General features: G+C 38.2%; 1 protein-coding gene across 3 annotated transcripts in view; it reads left to right on the top strand.

Moving 5' to 3' along the window:
* KCNIP4 (potassium voltage-gated channel interacting protein 4) overlaps window positions 1-18,403 on the top strand; it is a gene marked incomplete at its 5' end in the record, with an annotated part of 1,187,261 nt that overhangs the window by 960,555 nt on the left and 208,303 nt on the right. For 2 of the 3 annotated variants that reach the window (XM_082611092.1, XM_082611090.1), the window contains one exon: window positions 1,434-1,545. The exons of the other annotated variant lie outside the window; for it this stretch is intronic. In XM_082611092.1, the coding sequence (XP_082467218.1) occupies window positions 1,434-1,545 (112 nt within the window). Of the gene's footprint in view, window positions 1-1,433; window positions 1,546-18,403 lie in introns of those variants that run through there. 3 annotated transcript variants of the gene reach the window in all.

Raw genomic sequence — 18,403 nt, 5'->3', positions numbered from 1 at the left:
GTTCCCTTTAAGTGGAGAACTTTAAATAAAGCATTGAAGGATCATAATCACAACTTCACAGAATAAGAACTGTTTTCAGAGTGGTTAAGTGTCTTGCAAAATAATCACAAAGCAAGAAAGTAGCAGAACCAGGAGATATCCCCTGGGGTCTAAGACATTACTCATAAGCCCTTATGTTTCATAGTGAGTTCTCAGGGGCTAAAAATCCCTTCAAGTACAGAATCGCAGTTGATTCTTTTCACCACCACTCTTGGGCTGGGGTTCTATGTCAGAACCACACTAAGCCAGTGTGGTTCTGACATAGCCCAGAATCCAGTGACCATTCCCACAAAGCTGCCTAGGCTGCTTGGTGTGGTTTGGAATAGAATGCCCCTTGGGATCTTTCAGGACAGCAGGACTCATGCTTCCCTGATGCTAAGAATCACCTAGCTTCTAGTTTAAGAACACAAACTCCAGAATCCTCTGAATCAGACTCTCCACAGAAGATTGTTTTTAACAAGCCGAGTAATTTTTATCATTAGGGAAGTTTGTGAAACTTTGCTTTGAGACAGGCTAAAGCAAGAATTTAAGGACGATCATAGCACTCACCTTCCAGGGGGCAGTTACTGAGCAGGAGTGTTCTTGCAAGGCACTGCTCTGCCCACCCTCTACCCATGTTTGTAAATATAATGACTAAATCAGTCTCCCTGATAATGCTCTCAATCATGTGTCAACGGGGACCAGAACAGGCCCAGTGTAGTGGCAAGTGGGCTGCGGTTTGGATGCTCCCGCTTGAAAAAAGCCATTGAATCATGGATATTTTGCCCCTGCGCTTTTCTCCCAAGAAAAGCTGCCCATGGGCTTCCGCAGGGGCTTTTTTAAGCGGCTGTAGGCACCAGCCACCAAATTTGAATTTTTCCTAGCAGCCTGAGAGCAAGCGGGTTGAACTTGCTCCGAGAAGAGAGAGCAGTTGCTATGGCAAAAAGAGGACATTCGCAAGCTTACCAGGCTGCAAACTAGCGCGCAGACAGCTCTTCTCAGCACGGTGCTGCGTCGTCAGCGCGCAGAGCGCCGCTGTGCTCTCCAGGGCAAGTTTCCTGGGAGTGTCTCTTCTCGGCAGGGACACAGCAAACTCCCCGGTTCTCCAACAGATGTTTCCCTAGCAGCTCTGAAGTCCAAGTACTCGCTGGCTGCAGCGCAGAGTCCCAAGGCCGGCGCGCTGTGATTGAGGGACCCTACCAGGCAAATACCAGCATCAGTATGAGAGCCTGGACTTCAGCCCAAGTCGGTCCTCACCCCGGGGGGCCGCTGCTTTGCTGGGTGCATCTTTGAGGAGCTGCTCACTTTCCCCCCTCGTGAGTCTTCGTTCCAAGCCAGATATTGCTCGGATTCTCTAATTAACTCCCTCCACTCCGAAGGGGTTCGGAGGCTGGGATGCTCTACCAGCTTGAAGGATGTTGACTCTCGAGTGGGAGTCGGAAGGACTGCAAACAGTGGGTATTGTTGTGATTATATGTGCATCTCTGAAGCTGCTTCATTTGCTGGGACTGATTGATTTTTCGGAAGGTAAAGTGGTCGCTCCCATCCGTGCCGTTGGTCAGGTCTGGTTCAGAAGTGGATACAGACGCTGCAGAAGTTGAGCAGGCTTAATACGCAAAGTAAAAGTTTTAAAATATGCGTGCTTGACATGGAGCCGCCTAGCACTGGGCAGTTCATTTCTGTTTACCCAGATATTTGACATTGGAAAGCAAGGGATATTGTGCCATTATCTTTCTATTTGAAACCTATTTGAGTTTAGGGTGATATTGTGGGTTAAATATAGTTCCAAGATAGGAAGTTAGGTCTCTCTATTATGGGGTGATAATACAGGTTGCTGTTTTGGTTGTCAAGTTTCGTGTTGACTACCATGCCATAATGTCATTAGTAATTCCATCCTCTGGAGGAGTACCCAGATTTGTGAGGGAAATATGTGGCTGCCTCATTAGTTAGGAGGTACGGGGGTGGAGCTGGGTTATTGATTATGATATAAAATGCTTTATTTCGGTTATTGATTATTATATAAAATGCTTTTGATTTAAAATTGATTTAGTGAATGCTTAGCAAAAATGTGCTTTGAACTCTTAATTTGCAAAAGTGTTCCATTTACATTTCCCAATGAGCCACTTTGCTCATTTGTCTCTTGAGTGGGAACCCATATAAGCACAGGACAGCTTTGGTGCTACCAATAAATATTTCATCCGTCTAATATAAATTTTACTACCCAAATCAATTCTATACAACGATTGGGGAGTAAAAAAAGTTGATTAACTTCCATTTAATAGTTATATATATATATATATATATATAGTTATATATATATAGTTATATATATAGTTTTATATATAGTTTTATATATACATATACAATCTTTCTACTGAAATAACATGCTTTGAATTATTTAAACCCTAATTATTTGATGTCAATTCTATGTCCAAGCTCTTCTTTCTTCTCAAGTGAAAGAATGGAGTTCCTAAGGATATGATCTTTTACTGCCGAGTTATTTATGAATATTCACTTCTCACGTTGTGTGCAATGGGGGAAGATGAGGAACATATTTAAGCCTGCCCATGCTTCTAATCTTTCTGAACAAGTTAAGGAGCTAAGACCTGATAGCTAAGATGACATCATCCCAAACTATATCCATCTGGTACACAGGTTGTTTCTGTTAATATGTTAATAATGGTCAATGTATGTTATCTTCAGAAAGTCCTTTTTTCTACAAGTGGGTTCATTAGGTTCTACTATTTAGACCTTATAAGAACAGAAGAAGTTCCATGCAATTTTCATATCTTCTTTTAAGTATTCTCAACCTGTGACAAGTTCTGTTCAGGCACACATAAGAACAATATTGTAATGGGATTAAATAAAACCTCAGGGGCTTCCCTGGTGGCGCAGTGGTTGAGAGTCTGCCTGCCGATGCAGGGGACACGGGTTCGTGCCCCGGTCCGGGAGAATCCCACATGCCGCGGAGCGGCTGGGCCCGTGAGCCATGGCCCGTGAGCCATGGCCGCTGAGCCTGCGTGTCTGGAGCCTGTGTTCTGCAACGGGAGAGGCCACAGCAGTGAGAGGCCTGCAAATCGAAAAAAAAAAAAAAAAACCTCAGAAAATACTTTCTGCTTTTTCTCATATTACACAGTAATTTTATTTAACCGTGGGAGTAATTTTATTTAACCTTACCTTTTTTCCTGGAAGGAAAACAATACAGAAACAAACTTTTCCAAGTGCTACACAAAAATCTTGCATTATTTTGAGATTTCTGCCTCAGTGCACTCACTAGTGGTGAATTAACAAAATACAGATAAGATCATTTCAATTTCTATGATTGGAATAATTTGCTTCTGTTTCATTCCTCCTCCATATTAGTTTTTGTTCTCTGGACTCAGTTGAGCCATAACCCATGGTTTTAGTGCACTATACTCAAGATGGCTTGGTTTCAGAACTAGATGAAACAGGCTCTAAGGAAAACCATCATGGAGGTATTCGAGGAAGTCAACTTTCACAGCCCTATAAGATAGCGCACTGTCTTTTATTGCCAGTGTTGGTAATGTAGACATTTAAAGTCAAAAGTCCCAAGTTGGCAAAAGCCCCCTGCAAATAACTCAGCTTTTATTCTTTAAGTGCTGTTTTATGTCACTTAAAGATTTTCTGACAGAACCTTCAAATTTGAATTCTAACAATACAAAAAGTAGAATTGTAAACCTAACTCCTGCAAATAGAATCACAAAATTTTGAGCTAGTCTGAAACATCTTTCTTGGGATAGGTATCCATATTCATACCCAAACAATAATATCCATGTCCATATATGAATCTTTATTTCTATACACACACATATATAGAGATGATGTGCCTACACATTTAAGATATTGTGTAAAATGTCCAATAAGCTGGGCAAACTTTGGATTCAGTATACAAGGCTTGGTTGTGCTAAAATAACAAAGAGGCAGGTTATCACCATACATGAGGTATATTTCCTTGACAAGTAGGAAAAAATTGGGAAAAAAATCTTTTTTGTTCTGAAGTATATGTTAAAAAGTACTGATCTAGTCCAACTGTCTCAGTTTACATAGAAGACCACTGCAACCCAGAGATGTTGACAGATTTATCAGAAGGCAACACTAACTGGGAGTAGAGACAGAACCGAATCCAAGGACTGCTGAATCCTATACGGTGCTTTTCCTACTACAACACACTTTTTACTTATTTCTCTTTCCTAATACTGGGAAAGAGAATTAATGAAAGCATTGGTGGTAAATTTCCTGAATTCCTGAATCTTGTATTGAACTGTCCACTAACACCCTATGAGATATCCGAGGGAAACACATTCATAGGAAATAAGATTACACAATGGCTACACAATTTCCCAACCCAAGTATAGGACCCAAGCATGGCATGGAAGTGAGCTAAACCAGACTACTGACTTTAGAGGCAGGATTAGAATAGAAGCACCCCAAATGGTTTCCTGAGCCCCTTTCCTTCGAAGACCTGCACTGAATTTTGACCATCTGTGACATATTCAGTGTCCATGAATGGCTAGCCCAAGTAGAATCCAACAATGAGACCCAATGAAATCATAAGAATTCTAGTCTAGGCCTCCTATCTCTGTTTTCTCAGATTGGGGCACTCTCCAAGCAGAAACAGATGTTTTTGATCACGAGTCAAGTGGAGATATAAGAAAAAAGGCCTTTACAGAGCAAGCCACAAAATATTAGATTATCAAGTCCTTTATCCTTTCTACCTGCAAATGATAAAAAGGCCAAAAAGGGCTTTCCCAATGTAGATTGCCAAACATTTAACTGAGATTGTACCACTTAGAAAATATAGCCCAGAAAAAGACCAGAGAATTAGCCACACTTTTTGGTGGAGAAGTAAAGATGAGGCCCAGAGCAGAACTGTGAGCTTCTTTTAGGCAACATCAAACTTTAAACTCTCCTCAGGGGGCAATGATTCTTCACTGGTACTATTGTGGAGTATTTTCTCGTGTGACTCCGTGGATTGATTAGCTTAGAAAGTAGTTTTGAGCCTATATGAATGAGAGCTTCTGTATTAGTGTCAAGATAAAGCAGTGTTACTTTATTATTATCTACAATGACTAGTGAGAATTAGCCATGAATAGGAAAAGGTAAAGAGAAACATTTCTGCTCCCACCTAGATTAGATTCTGATTTCAATAAAGCCCTACTTTAAAAAATAATTCTCTTTCAGTTAAAATTCAAGGTTTAGAGAGCAAAAGCAATTTGTAAAGAGGATTAAAATGACTAATGGGATTTTAATATAATGAGTTGAGGTTTTACACATATCCACTCATTAATAAAGGGAAGGAGGAAGAACACTCACAAGATTAATCTCATCATTTCACAGTGTTGCATGTAATATATAGCTTATTGGATTCTAAATGTGGGCAGGGTACTCTCTTAGGCATTGACTGAATTGGTGGGAAGGGACAAGATGAACACTGAAGGAATGAACTCTCAGTAACCTTACATTCTAGAAAGGGAAACTAATTACCTAACAAGACAGGAGAAATAAGCTCTGGGCACAAACCCAAGAAATGGCCTGTAGAGGCACAAATGGAGTGGAACCTTCTGGAAAGGCCTCAAGGGAAGGTTTCATGGAGGAAAAAAACAGTTGTATAGGACTTAGAGTGTGAGAAGGAGTTCCCAGATGGGAGAATGGGGAAATAACATTCCAGGCTGAGCAAAGAGCTTGAATTGTGACCCTGAACACTGACCGAAGGTAGCTTTCATGGAGAAGAGCAGCGGCTTGTAGCAGGCAGGCATCAGAATGTTGAAATGAGATGTGTCTGAAGGGGTCCATTGGGGTGAATGATGAGAGGACACATTCTCTCACTGGTGAAGAGCCATTTGCTCAAAGTCTTCAGCTTTGAGGAAATAATGAGTGATATGGCAGACCAGTGTTTCAGGTGCATCAGCCTGGGAGTAGGTGAAGGTGAGTTCAGAGGTAAGAGAGTGGAAGCAGAGGTGCCAGTTATGCTTCTGGAACAATTTAGGTAGGAGACAACATGGGCAAAAATCCATAGATTGCCCTCCTCAATAAGATATTTAATGTGAAAGGTCAATTTCCAGTTTTTCCAGAAACTCATGTTTAATATAATACTCTTGACCTGCACCTGTTCTGAAATGGCATAATTGTTTTTTATTTCAAGACAATGTTGTTTGGCCTCAAATGTATTTCTTATGAGAAAAAAAAGAAATCTGGGGCACACAGAGGTTGTAGTTACCAATATAGTAGCTTCATTTATGGTGGGAATTTAAAATTTTTGAAAGGTACGTCTGACATCTTGCAAGGTCTTCAATTACTTTGAACATTTATTTTGGAAAATTTTACACACAAAACGTGTAGAGAATAGTATAATGAACTTTGATGTACCCATCATACAACTTCAATAATTACCAATACTTTGTTATTTGTGTTTCCACAGTGGCTTACATTTATTGTTTCTCAGCTGTCTACAATATGCCAGGCACTCTGCTAAGCCCAGTATACAAAGATGAATTAAAAGTAGTTGCTACCCTCAAGGAACTCTCAGTTGTATAAGGGTATGTAGAGTATAGACAAAGAAAATGCAATACATTATGGTAGCTAAATCAGGATGAGTCCGAGATATAAAGAATGGAAAGTAATTAAGCCCAAGTGGAAGAGATAGAAGTGATCAGAGATGACTCCCAGAGGACATGATTTCTAAGCTGGGTTTTTAATGGATAAAGAGAATTTTATCAAATTCATATGCCAGAAAGTCGCTTGCACAAGTTCTACATACAGGGTACTGGATGAGGTAATACCAACATAGGAACATGGTATAAAATGTGGAATTCCTGGAACAAAAACAGAAAAAAATGTAAAGGGAAATAAACATAGTTTTATTCCATCTCTTTGATTATATAATTAACCTTGATGTCCAGCACAATGCTTGATATGTAGAACATACTAAAAAAATGATGGCCTGAGTGTAATTTACTCCCATACAGTAATAGTGCCAGTGCACTCCTACTTGTGTGACATACTTGAGAGCCTCTAGTGCCTCCTTCAAGTTTCCAAAGTAGCTTGGAAACTGTTGATTAGTTGATTACAATTTTTTTACTTTCTTTTTTTCTCTGCTAGAAAGATTTAACATCAATATTACCCTGCAAAGCAGAGATAAACCACACACCAAAAGCATTTGAGGTAGCTGTTTGTTAGAACCTTATGGCCCTGGGAAATAATTTCAAATCAGACATCCAGCAGAGAGCTGAAAAAGCCCAGCTTAGATGGACTTTGATTTGGCTGGGAAAGTAGCCCTTTCAATTCCATAACTGGGAAAAAAAAACAACAACAACTTGGATTTCTAAGTGAAATTGAACAAATATCTACTAAGCACCTACTGTGTGAAGGAGAGTAAAGGACATGGGGCATTTTACCGTTCTTAGGAAGTTTTCAAATTAAAGACCAAACAGCTCATGAATAACTAATCCAAGATGAAAAAGTGTCTGGTGGGGGCAGCAAGGCCCTTAGAAAACACAAAGAGAAGAGCATCTCATCCAGTTGGAAAATTTCAGGGAAGGCTACACAGAGATGGTGGCATTTGAAATCTGATGAGTTGAGGGATCAAAAGACTTTGATAAGTAAAGACTGGAAGCTAAAAATAGGAATTTAAACTGTAATTTAAAGGAAAAAATAGGCAGCTTCCTGAAGTCATTATTGTAATCAGGTTGGTTCTAAAAAGCCCATTAATCCACTTAAGGTATAATTAATCCATGTAAATGTCTGCTCTGAACCTGACAATGTGCTTGGTACTGATTGGTTTGGGGACTATTATTTTTTTAGTTTTGCTTACTTTGGGAACCCATTTCCCACCCCAGCCTGGAGCAGAGAGGTGGAAACTTAGTGAGGAGGGATGAGGGTGGAGGAGTTGTACATTTCAATGACTTCCAGCCAAAGAGCACCAGGAACACACCTGTGGTCAAACAATTTGGCTTTGTTACTTTTTGCGGAAAAGGAGAACACACACCATGGAGAACTGTGAGGCATCTCGGTAACAGAGTGTTAGAAAGGACTTCTGGATTTGAGCTTGTGTTAGAGGATTATGATTTAGGAAGCAGGGCTTTGTTCGATGAAGTCAATAATCCAGGGTAATTGGCTTAATAAATCTTACGTACAAGTAGCAAAAACTAGACAAAGGCTAAAGCTGTAATTGGCAAAAAGCAAGCTACATTAGCTAGAATGGTGGATATTTGGTTATTTTTGTGGTTTAAATGAAGTTCATGTTTGCCCTCTTCTCAGCCTTGATTACAGAGTGGTCTTGCTTTTTTCTTGATCAATAGGTACAGAGTGGTCTTGTCTAATGTTAGTACTCTGTGACATTGTTTATATTCAACAAGAGAATGCCAAAGCCTACCTGATAAACCCAGGCAGCTCCTTCATGGTCTAAGGAGCTGCTTTCTCTCATACATGATAAGGGAGAGGGCAGAGTAAAGTGAGGGCAAGTGAAGCTCTGAGTTTAAATCCTAATTCAGTAACTCTCAACCAATTACTTAACCTTCCTGAGTTCGAGTTCCTTCTGTAAAATGAGGCTAATAAGCCCAACCTTTCAGAATTGTTGTAGGGCATACAAACATATAAGTGAAATATCTAGCTCAGTGCTTGGGATACAAATAGAAGCCAATAAATGCCTTTCTTGTAATTATGAAAAGATAACACATTCCTTGAGTTATATCAGCAGTTCTCAGACTTTACGTGTATCAAAATCACCTAGATGGTGTGTTAGAATACAGATTGCTAGTCCTCACCCTAAGAGTTTCAGATTCAGTAGATCTAGGTTAGCGTCTGAGAATTTGCATTTCTAATGATTTCTCACTTTAGGCTGCTGCTGTTCCAGGGCACACTTTGAGAACCACTGAGTTAGGCAATAAATCTGAAAGGTCAAACCCATGATGTTTGCAATGATTTGTTCACTGAGTTCTTTGGCACCTGCTGAGCTTTATTCTAGAACAGTTGTCAGTCATCTTGTTATATGTTAAGTATTTTAAACTTTGTGGGTCATGAAGTCCATTATAACTGCTCAACTTTGTTGTTGTAACGTGAAAGGTATAAAACTGAATGTGTGTGCCTGTCTTCCAATAACACTCAAATCTGAATTTCATACAATTTTCATTTGTCACAGAATTTTATTTTTTAACCATTGTAAAATGTAAAACAATACCGCTGAAAGATCAAAAAGAGGTAGCAGGCTGGACTTGACCTTTCACTGTAATTTGCTAACCCCTACACTAGAGTTGGCAATAAAGGAACCTGTTGAGAAGGGGTCTCAGGTTGGTAAGATGTCGCCTTTTGGAAACTTATCTAGATTTTTTTGAGTCCTTAGTCTCATTGACTGGATGGGGGTCTAGTCCTTCTTTTTGGCTTAATGGAATTATCTGCCAAATTAGCAAGTGATTTGAATTAGGATGTATGTGTTTGTGCAATGTTTTCCCTTCCCCTAATTTCACAATTTCTAGGCCAGTTTAGAGGGTTGTTTTGTAAATTAAGCCATCAACATGATTGTGTTACACAGTGAGTCAATGCTGGAGCTAGACAATTAGGGTCCCTCCTTCTTACTGAGTTTTGTTTAGGTTTCATTGCCTCTTGGACAAGGAGACATTATGCTTTCTTCATTGAGTTTATAAACCTTTATCTTGTGTGTTTGTTAAAAACACATTTCAACTCTTCAAAGTAAACTGGTCCTCCGACTGTTGTATTACGTTGAGTCTTATGGGTCGAGGACAAATACATTGAATCAACAAAGGTTTTAAAAAGTAAAATCACCTTAAGTCTGAATTCTCTTGAAAATGAAAAATCTATAAATAGTTGTTAATTTCATGTTTTTTGAAGTGAGACCGACCTGAAGTCAGTTCACAGCTCTGCTTTTGACTGTCCACATGGTCTTGGACAAAGTTTATAACCACGCTGAATGTCAGTTCTCTCAAAAATGGGGAGAATAATAGTAGCTACCTCATAGGATTATTGTGAGAAGTAAATTAAATGATATTTCTTAAAATTATGTTTAGCACAGTGACTGGAGCACAGAGGTCACCAAATACTTTGTATTGCTTGCAGAGTTAGTATAATTGCTGTGTTTGTTCTTAACTTCCATCATACGTATTACTAAACATGATCGTTCATTCAATCGTCCATGAAATGAAGGTTCTTAAAAGTGATCTGTGTACCAGGCACTGTACTGGGAACTCAGTGGTGCTAGTAATTGGGAACTTAAAGGCATAGTTTTAGCTAAGAGGGGTTTACACACAGACAAATTGGTTTAGTAAATTTTCCTGGTCTCACATCTTTGCAAGGCATAGGGGGACATAAGAAGAGACTGACCAGTACTATTTAGAAGGTGGGGAACATCAGAAAGGACCCATAGAGGTGGCCTTTGAGCTGAATCTGAGTGACACTTTTAAGCACTCAGCATCACACATCCTTGGGAACTACAGACAGTTGATATAACCTAGTTTCACATTTTCAAGGACACTTTGTGTTGATCCCAGTTTCTAAGTCTTCCCTCCCATTCTTCCCTTTTCTCCCACAATTCCTTCTCTTACCCAAATGCCACCCATATTTCCCCATTTCAGCCCAGATCAAAACCTACCCTCTCTCTAATACCACATTTCCTCCTTAATCTGAATTCAGTCAGTCCTGATGTATGTCATACAAGATATACTTGTTAATGACAAACCTTCATGCACTGTTCCCCAAGTCATTTACTTTGTGTTCATTTATTTTCTCCTCAGCCAGAGAAGAGAACACTCTACCTCAGCACAGAGTGAATTTTGCCAGTATTTCCATAGGGTCCAGAGCAGTACAAAGTATATCATGGAAACACAACAAATATGTATCAGTGGGTTTCTCACTGCATCTTTGATAGCTTGTTCCTTTAAATCAATACACGTGTCTCATCTAAACACCATCCCCATCCCACTTTCTTCCAACCTGACTTCGTATTCTCAAAAGGGAAATCTTTCCAGACATGCAACTAAGCTGATACTCAAGATTCTTCTGTTTCACTTATAAAATAAAATCTCCATGTCTTTGCATATAATACAAAGGTCACTATCAGACCAGTGCCTATCTGACTGATCTCATCTCTAGTCATTTCTCCTTTTTTTTTTTCCCCTCTTTCTTCCCAACTTTATGTTTCAGCAACACTAAACTTAAGTTCCCTGGTCATTTTGTGTGGTCTCCAGCTACCATACTTCTGCATATACTGTTTTCTCTCCCAGAATGCCCTTCCCTCCTCATATTCCTGGAGACATCTTTTCAACCTTCAAATCATAGTTCATATTCCTTCTCTGGGAAGCATTTCTTGACTTCCTGAAGCAGAAAATAATACTCTGGCCCTAAGGCCTCTGTGCCTCTTCTCCACCCTCACCTGTGCCCATTTTATGTTCCAAGGCTATCAGACTCATTATTTCCCAAGCACCCCATTCTATTTCATGTGTCATGCCTTTCCCTGTATTATGACTATCCCTCCTTCTAGAATAAAATTCTCATTGCCCTTCCCCTGATTAACTCCTTCTTATCCTTTAAGCTCAGCTCAGGAACCATCTGTTCCAGAAAGCCTCCCTTGAACCACCTAACCGGATGAAGTACCCATATCTGTTATCCCAAAGCACTCTGCCTTAGCACTTCAGATTACATTAAACTTGATTTCTATGCCTTTCTCTTCCACTAAACTTCAAGCACCACATAGGCAGAGCACTTGTCTCTGTACTCTCAATGTCTATGGGATTGAGTAGATGGATGGAGTGATGATACATAGGCAAGTTTATTCAGAGGTTCTGGTAATAAACTCAGAGTTCCCATTACAGTCTTGAATTAATATAATTATTAAACATTTTGTTTAAGGTAGGGTTTTTCAACTTCAGCACTATTGACATTTTTGACTGGGTGATTTTCTGTTGAGCGTACTGTCCTCTGCATGATAGGGCTATTGGCAACATCCCAGGCCTCTACCTACAGAATGCCAGCAGCACCTTTCCGCAAACTTTGACAACCAAATATATCTACAGGCACTGCTGAATATCCCACGAGGGGAAGAAGGGCAGGCAAAAGTACCTCTCACCGTGTTGAGAACCACTGGGTTGAGTTATGATCAAACATAATTTGTGGTTTTATATACATATATAAATTCTTTTTATATACATATATTTTTAAGTCACTAAAGTGCATTTAAGTGTGAAAAGATTATAGCATTGGAAATCAAACCTGAATGGTGAGAAAGGGAATGATTTTCCATTACAAAAGTAATAAACAATCATTGTAAGAAGTTTATAAATATACAGAAAGAAATAAATATGAATAAAATGCCCATAATCCCACCATTCAAAGAATAACCATTGGTAATATTTTGTTCCTTTAAACTTAATAATACTGTATGTAAAAAAGTTTATGTAGTTTAAATTCAACAGTGGAGCAGAAATCTTTTTATATTAGATTATAGGTCTTTCATAAATATTTTAATGCCTACATTATATTCTATAAATATGTATAATGTAATTTACTTACCCTGATTTTAGGACATGTAAGTTATTTGCATTTTGTCCAGTATTTGAAAAATTCTTTAATAGAATCTTTGTGTATGAAGTTGCTTACATATTTAGAATTATGTTCTTAGGATAGAGTCTTAGAAGAAATATTAATGGAACAAGAGAACAGGCTGTTTCATGTATCCTAGCATATATTTAAGATCAAATTGCTTTTCAAAGAGGTGGCATAAATTTACTTGGCCGTCTGTAATGTAGGAGTGCCCAGGCTTTTGTGCTCACTGCACTGTCACCATCTGCTGTTGATCAGGGGACATTCTGAAGGTGGACACTGAGGACCATGTTGGCAAACTCAATGTTAAGAAACTGTGTCTTAGGGCTGAATTGCTAATGCTTTATAATCTAACATTAAGAATCATAATTATATGCAGATATGAACTTCACATTGTAGCTTGAAGATGCTCTTCTTGTTCTGCTTTCTTGTCAATCAAGATGCACTTCCTTTATGAAATGATCTCCACTTCTTAACAAAGGTCATGCCCATCACAACCATCAAGAGTGGCATTTAGTAGGCATCAGATTATTTATTGAAAAAAAAACATGTCTTTATTTTTTCTAGATGAAGTAATACCTGGGCCTGTATGGATTTAGGAGGCAAATTGGAATACATAAAATCATTGCTATTATTAATAAATGTTTCCTGAGCCTTACTAATATATGCATTTTACTGAGATACATTTAAATAGCAGGGAGGGAGAGTAATGTCTCTTTTTAGAGGTACGCTTGTGTTCATCTCAAGTAAGAATGTGTAATATCTTGTTCATGTGACAAACTCTGGAACTAAGAATCATAGATCTTTTGAGTAGGAAGATATGAAAGCCCATGCAGTCAAACTCCCTCCTATTACATGTCATGATAAAGTAATGAGCTACACAGAGTTCCTTTGTGAATTAATGGTAGAACTTGGCTGTAGAGTCAGGGCAACATTCAGGTTAGGAGACAGGAGACACTGAGCCTTGAAAATAGACAGACACTGCTCAAATCCCTCCCCTGAAACATGCTGGCTGTGGGTCCTATGTAAATCACCAAATTTCTTGAACTTCAGTTTCCTCATCCATAAAATAGAGGTCATCAAAATGTCAGCTTCATAGATCTTCAAAACCATAGAGTGATTTTGAATCACAGAATAATTTTGAGACAAGGCACACACCCTATTGTAACTCAAATTTTCTAATTATTGCTTCAGTCTCCCCTCTTCTTACAAAACCAGTTTAGGTAGAAAGGCTCCTAAACATTGTGAAAAGAGCTGTCAAAAACATAATTTTCTTTATGCTGATTCTGAGTACTTTGTGTTGCAACTTATACTATGCTGGGTTCTGCCACGTATCAGATAGTTCACAGGTATTTTCAATATCCACTTTTATAGGTGAGGAAATTTGTTCAAAGGGGCTAAGAAACTTGTCTCATTTCTGAGAAACCAAATAGCAGAGTTGGAATCAACCACAGACTTCAGAAGCTAGAACTCATGTTTTTTCCACTCTAACCTTCCTCGTAAGTGCTAACATTTTTGTTTTGTTTGTTTGCTTGTTTGTTTGTTTCTAAATCTCTACAAGTAAAGAAATACTCTAAGTTTCCTAGATTAGTAAGATCAAGGTAGTATACTGGGGGCAAGTGCTTTCCCAGACATCCATTTGAATAGAATTAAGTACATGAGTGACTATATATCTCAGTAAACTCATGGTTATTAATGACTTGGTCATAGAAACTCTCTCATGAATAAACAGGAGAATACTGAAGACCCGGCAGCAATGAGATATATTGGCGATGTGATTCCAAATTTAAACAAATTACAGGGAAAAATGGATAATGATAAAATAATTAGAAGCCAGAAGCACCTGAACAAACACCCAAATCCTACATGTGTCTTCACTATATTCAGCAAATCCTAAATATCAGTGGTGCCTTGAAGAAGAAGTTAGCAGAAGTTTTTAAACACCACCTGAGTGAAAAGCAGAATCAACTCCTTCCTGTTATTGCAAATGTTCAAGGACACACAGAAGGAATTATCCAAATGCCTTCTTTCATGACAATAGAGGTTGCATAGCTAAAATTCTTTTTAGAAAATATACCTCTGTTCCAAATTTGCACATAAGCTGTAGGTCCCTAACAAGATTTTAGACTAAAAATATAATGTTCAAAATAGTAAGCTGGCTCCAGTATTCTTATATATCTCTTCTAGAATACAACAACAATAAAACTAACATATAGCTTAGCATTTTGTAGGTGTTTTCAAGGGAAATGCAAAATCAGCAAAGAAACTGTGTAGTTGCAAAATCTTTGTAAACTTCAGAGTTGACCTGCCTAGCTAATATATTTCAAATACACACATTTTACAACAGTAAGAACTATTCTTGCCAGTGGCTATCTAAGGTGAGTCTAGAAATATTTCCATGAAGTACATCTCCTCACCCTACCACGTTCCAGAAGGACCTGAAATGTCTGTTCTTTAAGGAACAATTTAAATCCTAGAACAATTATTTAAGGAAAGTCTGTTAACTCCTTTAAATGCATTTTCTCAGGCTGGGAAGGGAGGGAAATTTTTCAAGTGGACAAGGATTGCTTGAGATCTTATGCCATGACGTCTACACCATGTCACCTTCTCTTAGAGAACTTCCAATCGTTTCATTATAAATGGTGTCATTCGTGGTGTTTCCTTGCAGTGCTATGTTCTTCACTCTGGGATGTGGCTTATGTTTTACACAGTAAAGACACAGAAAGTCTGCTGATGCATCAAGTACATTATGGATTCTGAGGTACCAAGATTATTGGTCTGAGGCCAATCCCAGATATAGGCAGGGATATAGGATAGGAATTGACTAACTGGCCATCCTTTCCTTGCTTTGCTTCTTTGTGTACCTTCTCCTAAATATGGATAAGTTCTGACTACATTCATAACTATGCTGGGAAAGAGTAGAGGCAAATCCCAAGTAGAGAGGTAAAACTTGCTTAATGACATTCCTATTTCCTTCTCTTCACCTTCTCTTTGATTACACAGGATTATTTAAAGTTGAAACAAAGTAAACAAATGAGAGATTTCTCTCTCCCCTGGAATCCATACGCTGCTAGAGAATATTTATGTAAAGTGCCTCCTAATTAAAATAATCTTCCCCAAACACTCTCTAACATAATGATAAATGTCTTACTCTGTAGATGAGAATTAGGAGTCTCATAATTGAGATTTACCCTGTCTTATCACCAATTGCTCCATATTAGCTCCATTTTTTCCTTCACATGCTAGAAAATTTGGTTAAAGACAATCCAAAGACACTTTTTTACAGAGACCTTTAAAAGCCATATTTTTGCCATATTCTTACCAAAAACCATAACTGAGTAGTTGGCATGCATCCTTGTTCACCTTGAAGAAACAGGACAATGCTTAGTGAGCTGCTTACCAAAGGGCAGGAAATCATCTTGCCCAACCACTCCAGCATTCATGGCATGTTTGCTCCTGTCTGATTCTGCCCACATGTCTGTCTTCCCTGAAATGACCTACCTGCTCCCTTCCATCCATGTGAGTCAAGGATATCTTTAAGGTCGAGCCCATTCTCCTTTCATTTCTTTAATCTCTGCTTTCCTTATGATTGATACTGCACAAAATCTACTCTGCTATTCTCTTTATTTTTTGCTTCCATTGTACTTCTTGCATCTCTTCTTTTAAGTAAAAGCTTCTTGAGCACAGGAAGCATGCACTAATGTGTATTATCCATAGCATATATAGCACCTGTCCCACTGCATGTAGGATTTCCTCAGTACATCGTTGTTTAATATGAAGAAATACATATAGCAGAGTTACATGATTCCCTGAGAAAAATCAAATAACTGAGTAATAAGAATAATAATTTATAAAAAATAATAATTTGTAATGATATTTTATTACTTATAAATCACTATGATAGGTACTCCCATTTTATTTTTGCCACAAATATATGAAGAGAAAAATTTTTATAACTTTACCATTTACAGATGAAGAAACTGAAGGTTAGAGAAATTAAATGACTTCCCAATATTGTTCTGTCAGCATATTCTAACTAAATGTTTAGGCTTTATTTTAAGTCCAAATCAGATGGATAATAGATGAGTTGAATGACACTTTAGAGATTGGCGTAAACACCCTAGCTTAGATGGAGACTTAGTCATAAATCATGTTATTGCTACCTATAAAATTTTAAGTATTTTTCAACATTTCAACGTGTGATGTGGATGGTATGAATTTTTACTTTTAGTTTCTTTTTGTTTACTACTGAATGAATAAAATGATAAAAGAAATATAACTTTTTAGACTTGTTTTAAATAAAATGGCACAGACATGGCTTGTTGGTTTCAGTGTTTGGATCAATGACCAATACTGCTACTCCAACGTTTACATGTATATCTGACAATAGCCCTTATTCTGACTCTGAGGATTTTGAAATGAGCCAGATAAACAGCATCCCCTTTTACCCCCACCTTATTCTGAAGGAGTAAGAACTAAGATAAAGGAGTGGGAGATGGAGGATGTGGTGTGTTAACGTGGTCTGTTAATGATAGAAACCAGGTCGGAGGCTGTAGCCCAGTGTGAGAGCTACATGGTCCTGCTGACTGGTCCAGAATTAGGGAGTCTCTCAGTCAGAGGTGATGCTGCCCCAGTTGGACACCAGCACATAGCATGAGGAGGGTGGTGCTGCCTGGGGAGACTTAGGCTTGGAAGAGCACAGGAGAATCCTGCCCCCTATGGGCAGTTTGCTTCCAGAATGACAACAGAGAGAAATTAAGCAGAGCAGGGAAGTTATCCTTTTCAAATTTACCAATCAGTTAAGTCACTTCTCCCTAAGGAGGGAGGAAGTGAGGGTCAAGTGATGCCAGGATGGTTTAGTGAAGACAGAAATCAAAAGGTGGGAAAGGGGGACTTTTGCCTAACACTGACCTCTTGGTAATCTCCAAATAGAAAGTGTTAATTTTAAGAAGTAAAACACACATGGATTGTTAATTATAAAGCCACTTCTAATCAAAGTGCGTGAAAATGTTCATGGATTGAGTGTACAGTGTGTTAATATTTCCTTAATAGAAGTGGATTTTTTGTTTCTTTGTTTTCATTGCATTTCAGGGACCACTGTTTTCTATCTGGGGACCCCTGGGACCTGAATATCTAGGGTACTTAATTCTCATGCAGATTCTGTGGTTCTATTTTCACATTCACATCTTGGGACTGGGCCTAGAACTTTGCATTTTTAACAAGCACCCAAGTGATTGCAAGGCAATTTAAGTTTATGGAGCACTAATGTAAATCTGAGTTATCAAAATCAATTTCCATTTTTTAAAAAAACTCTCTGTATGTTCATTTTCAGTAAGAGTTGGAATTGTTGCCTCTAATGAGTTTTGGGACTCTTTCATTTTTCACGGGAGATAAATGTTATTTATTTCTCAAAACCACAAGTTTCTCCCAAAGTCTCAGAAGTTGTGCCTTTATGCACAAAGAGGATTTTGCATAATCTGTGGTAGAACATGGGGACAGAGGCTTGATGAAGTTGAATACCTTTTTAGTATACGAAGTTTTTTTTTTTTTTAATTTGAGCTATCACAGATTTTTTTAAACAATTTATTTATTAAATGATACCAAACATAAAACCAATTTGTTCTTTTGAATTTTGTGATTTGCCTTGGGAATTATCATTGAAAAGCTAATAAACATAAACTTAATTTTTACTGAACTTTCAAAGTTCTATTTTTTCTTGAGGCTTTTCTTTGCCTGAGAAATACATTGTTATTTATAAAGTGGAAAAGCAATGAAAAACTATTCCTCAATAGTCAAAATTTGTTAAGTAAGCAAATGT

Source organism: Mesoplodon mirus (assembly GCF_964341445.2).
Source record: "Mesoplodon mirus genome assembly, chromosome: 2".
Taxonomy (NCBI): Eukaryota; Metazoa; Chordata; class Mammalia; order Artiodactyla; family Ziphiidae; genus Mesoplodon; species Mesoplodon mirus.
This window is presented reverse-complemented; position numbering and strand designations above follow the sequence as displayed.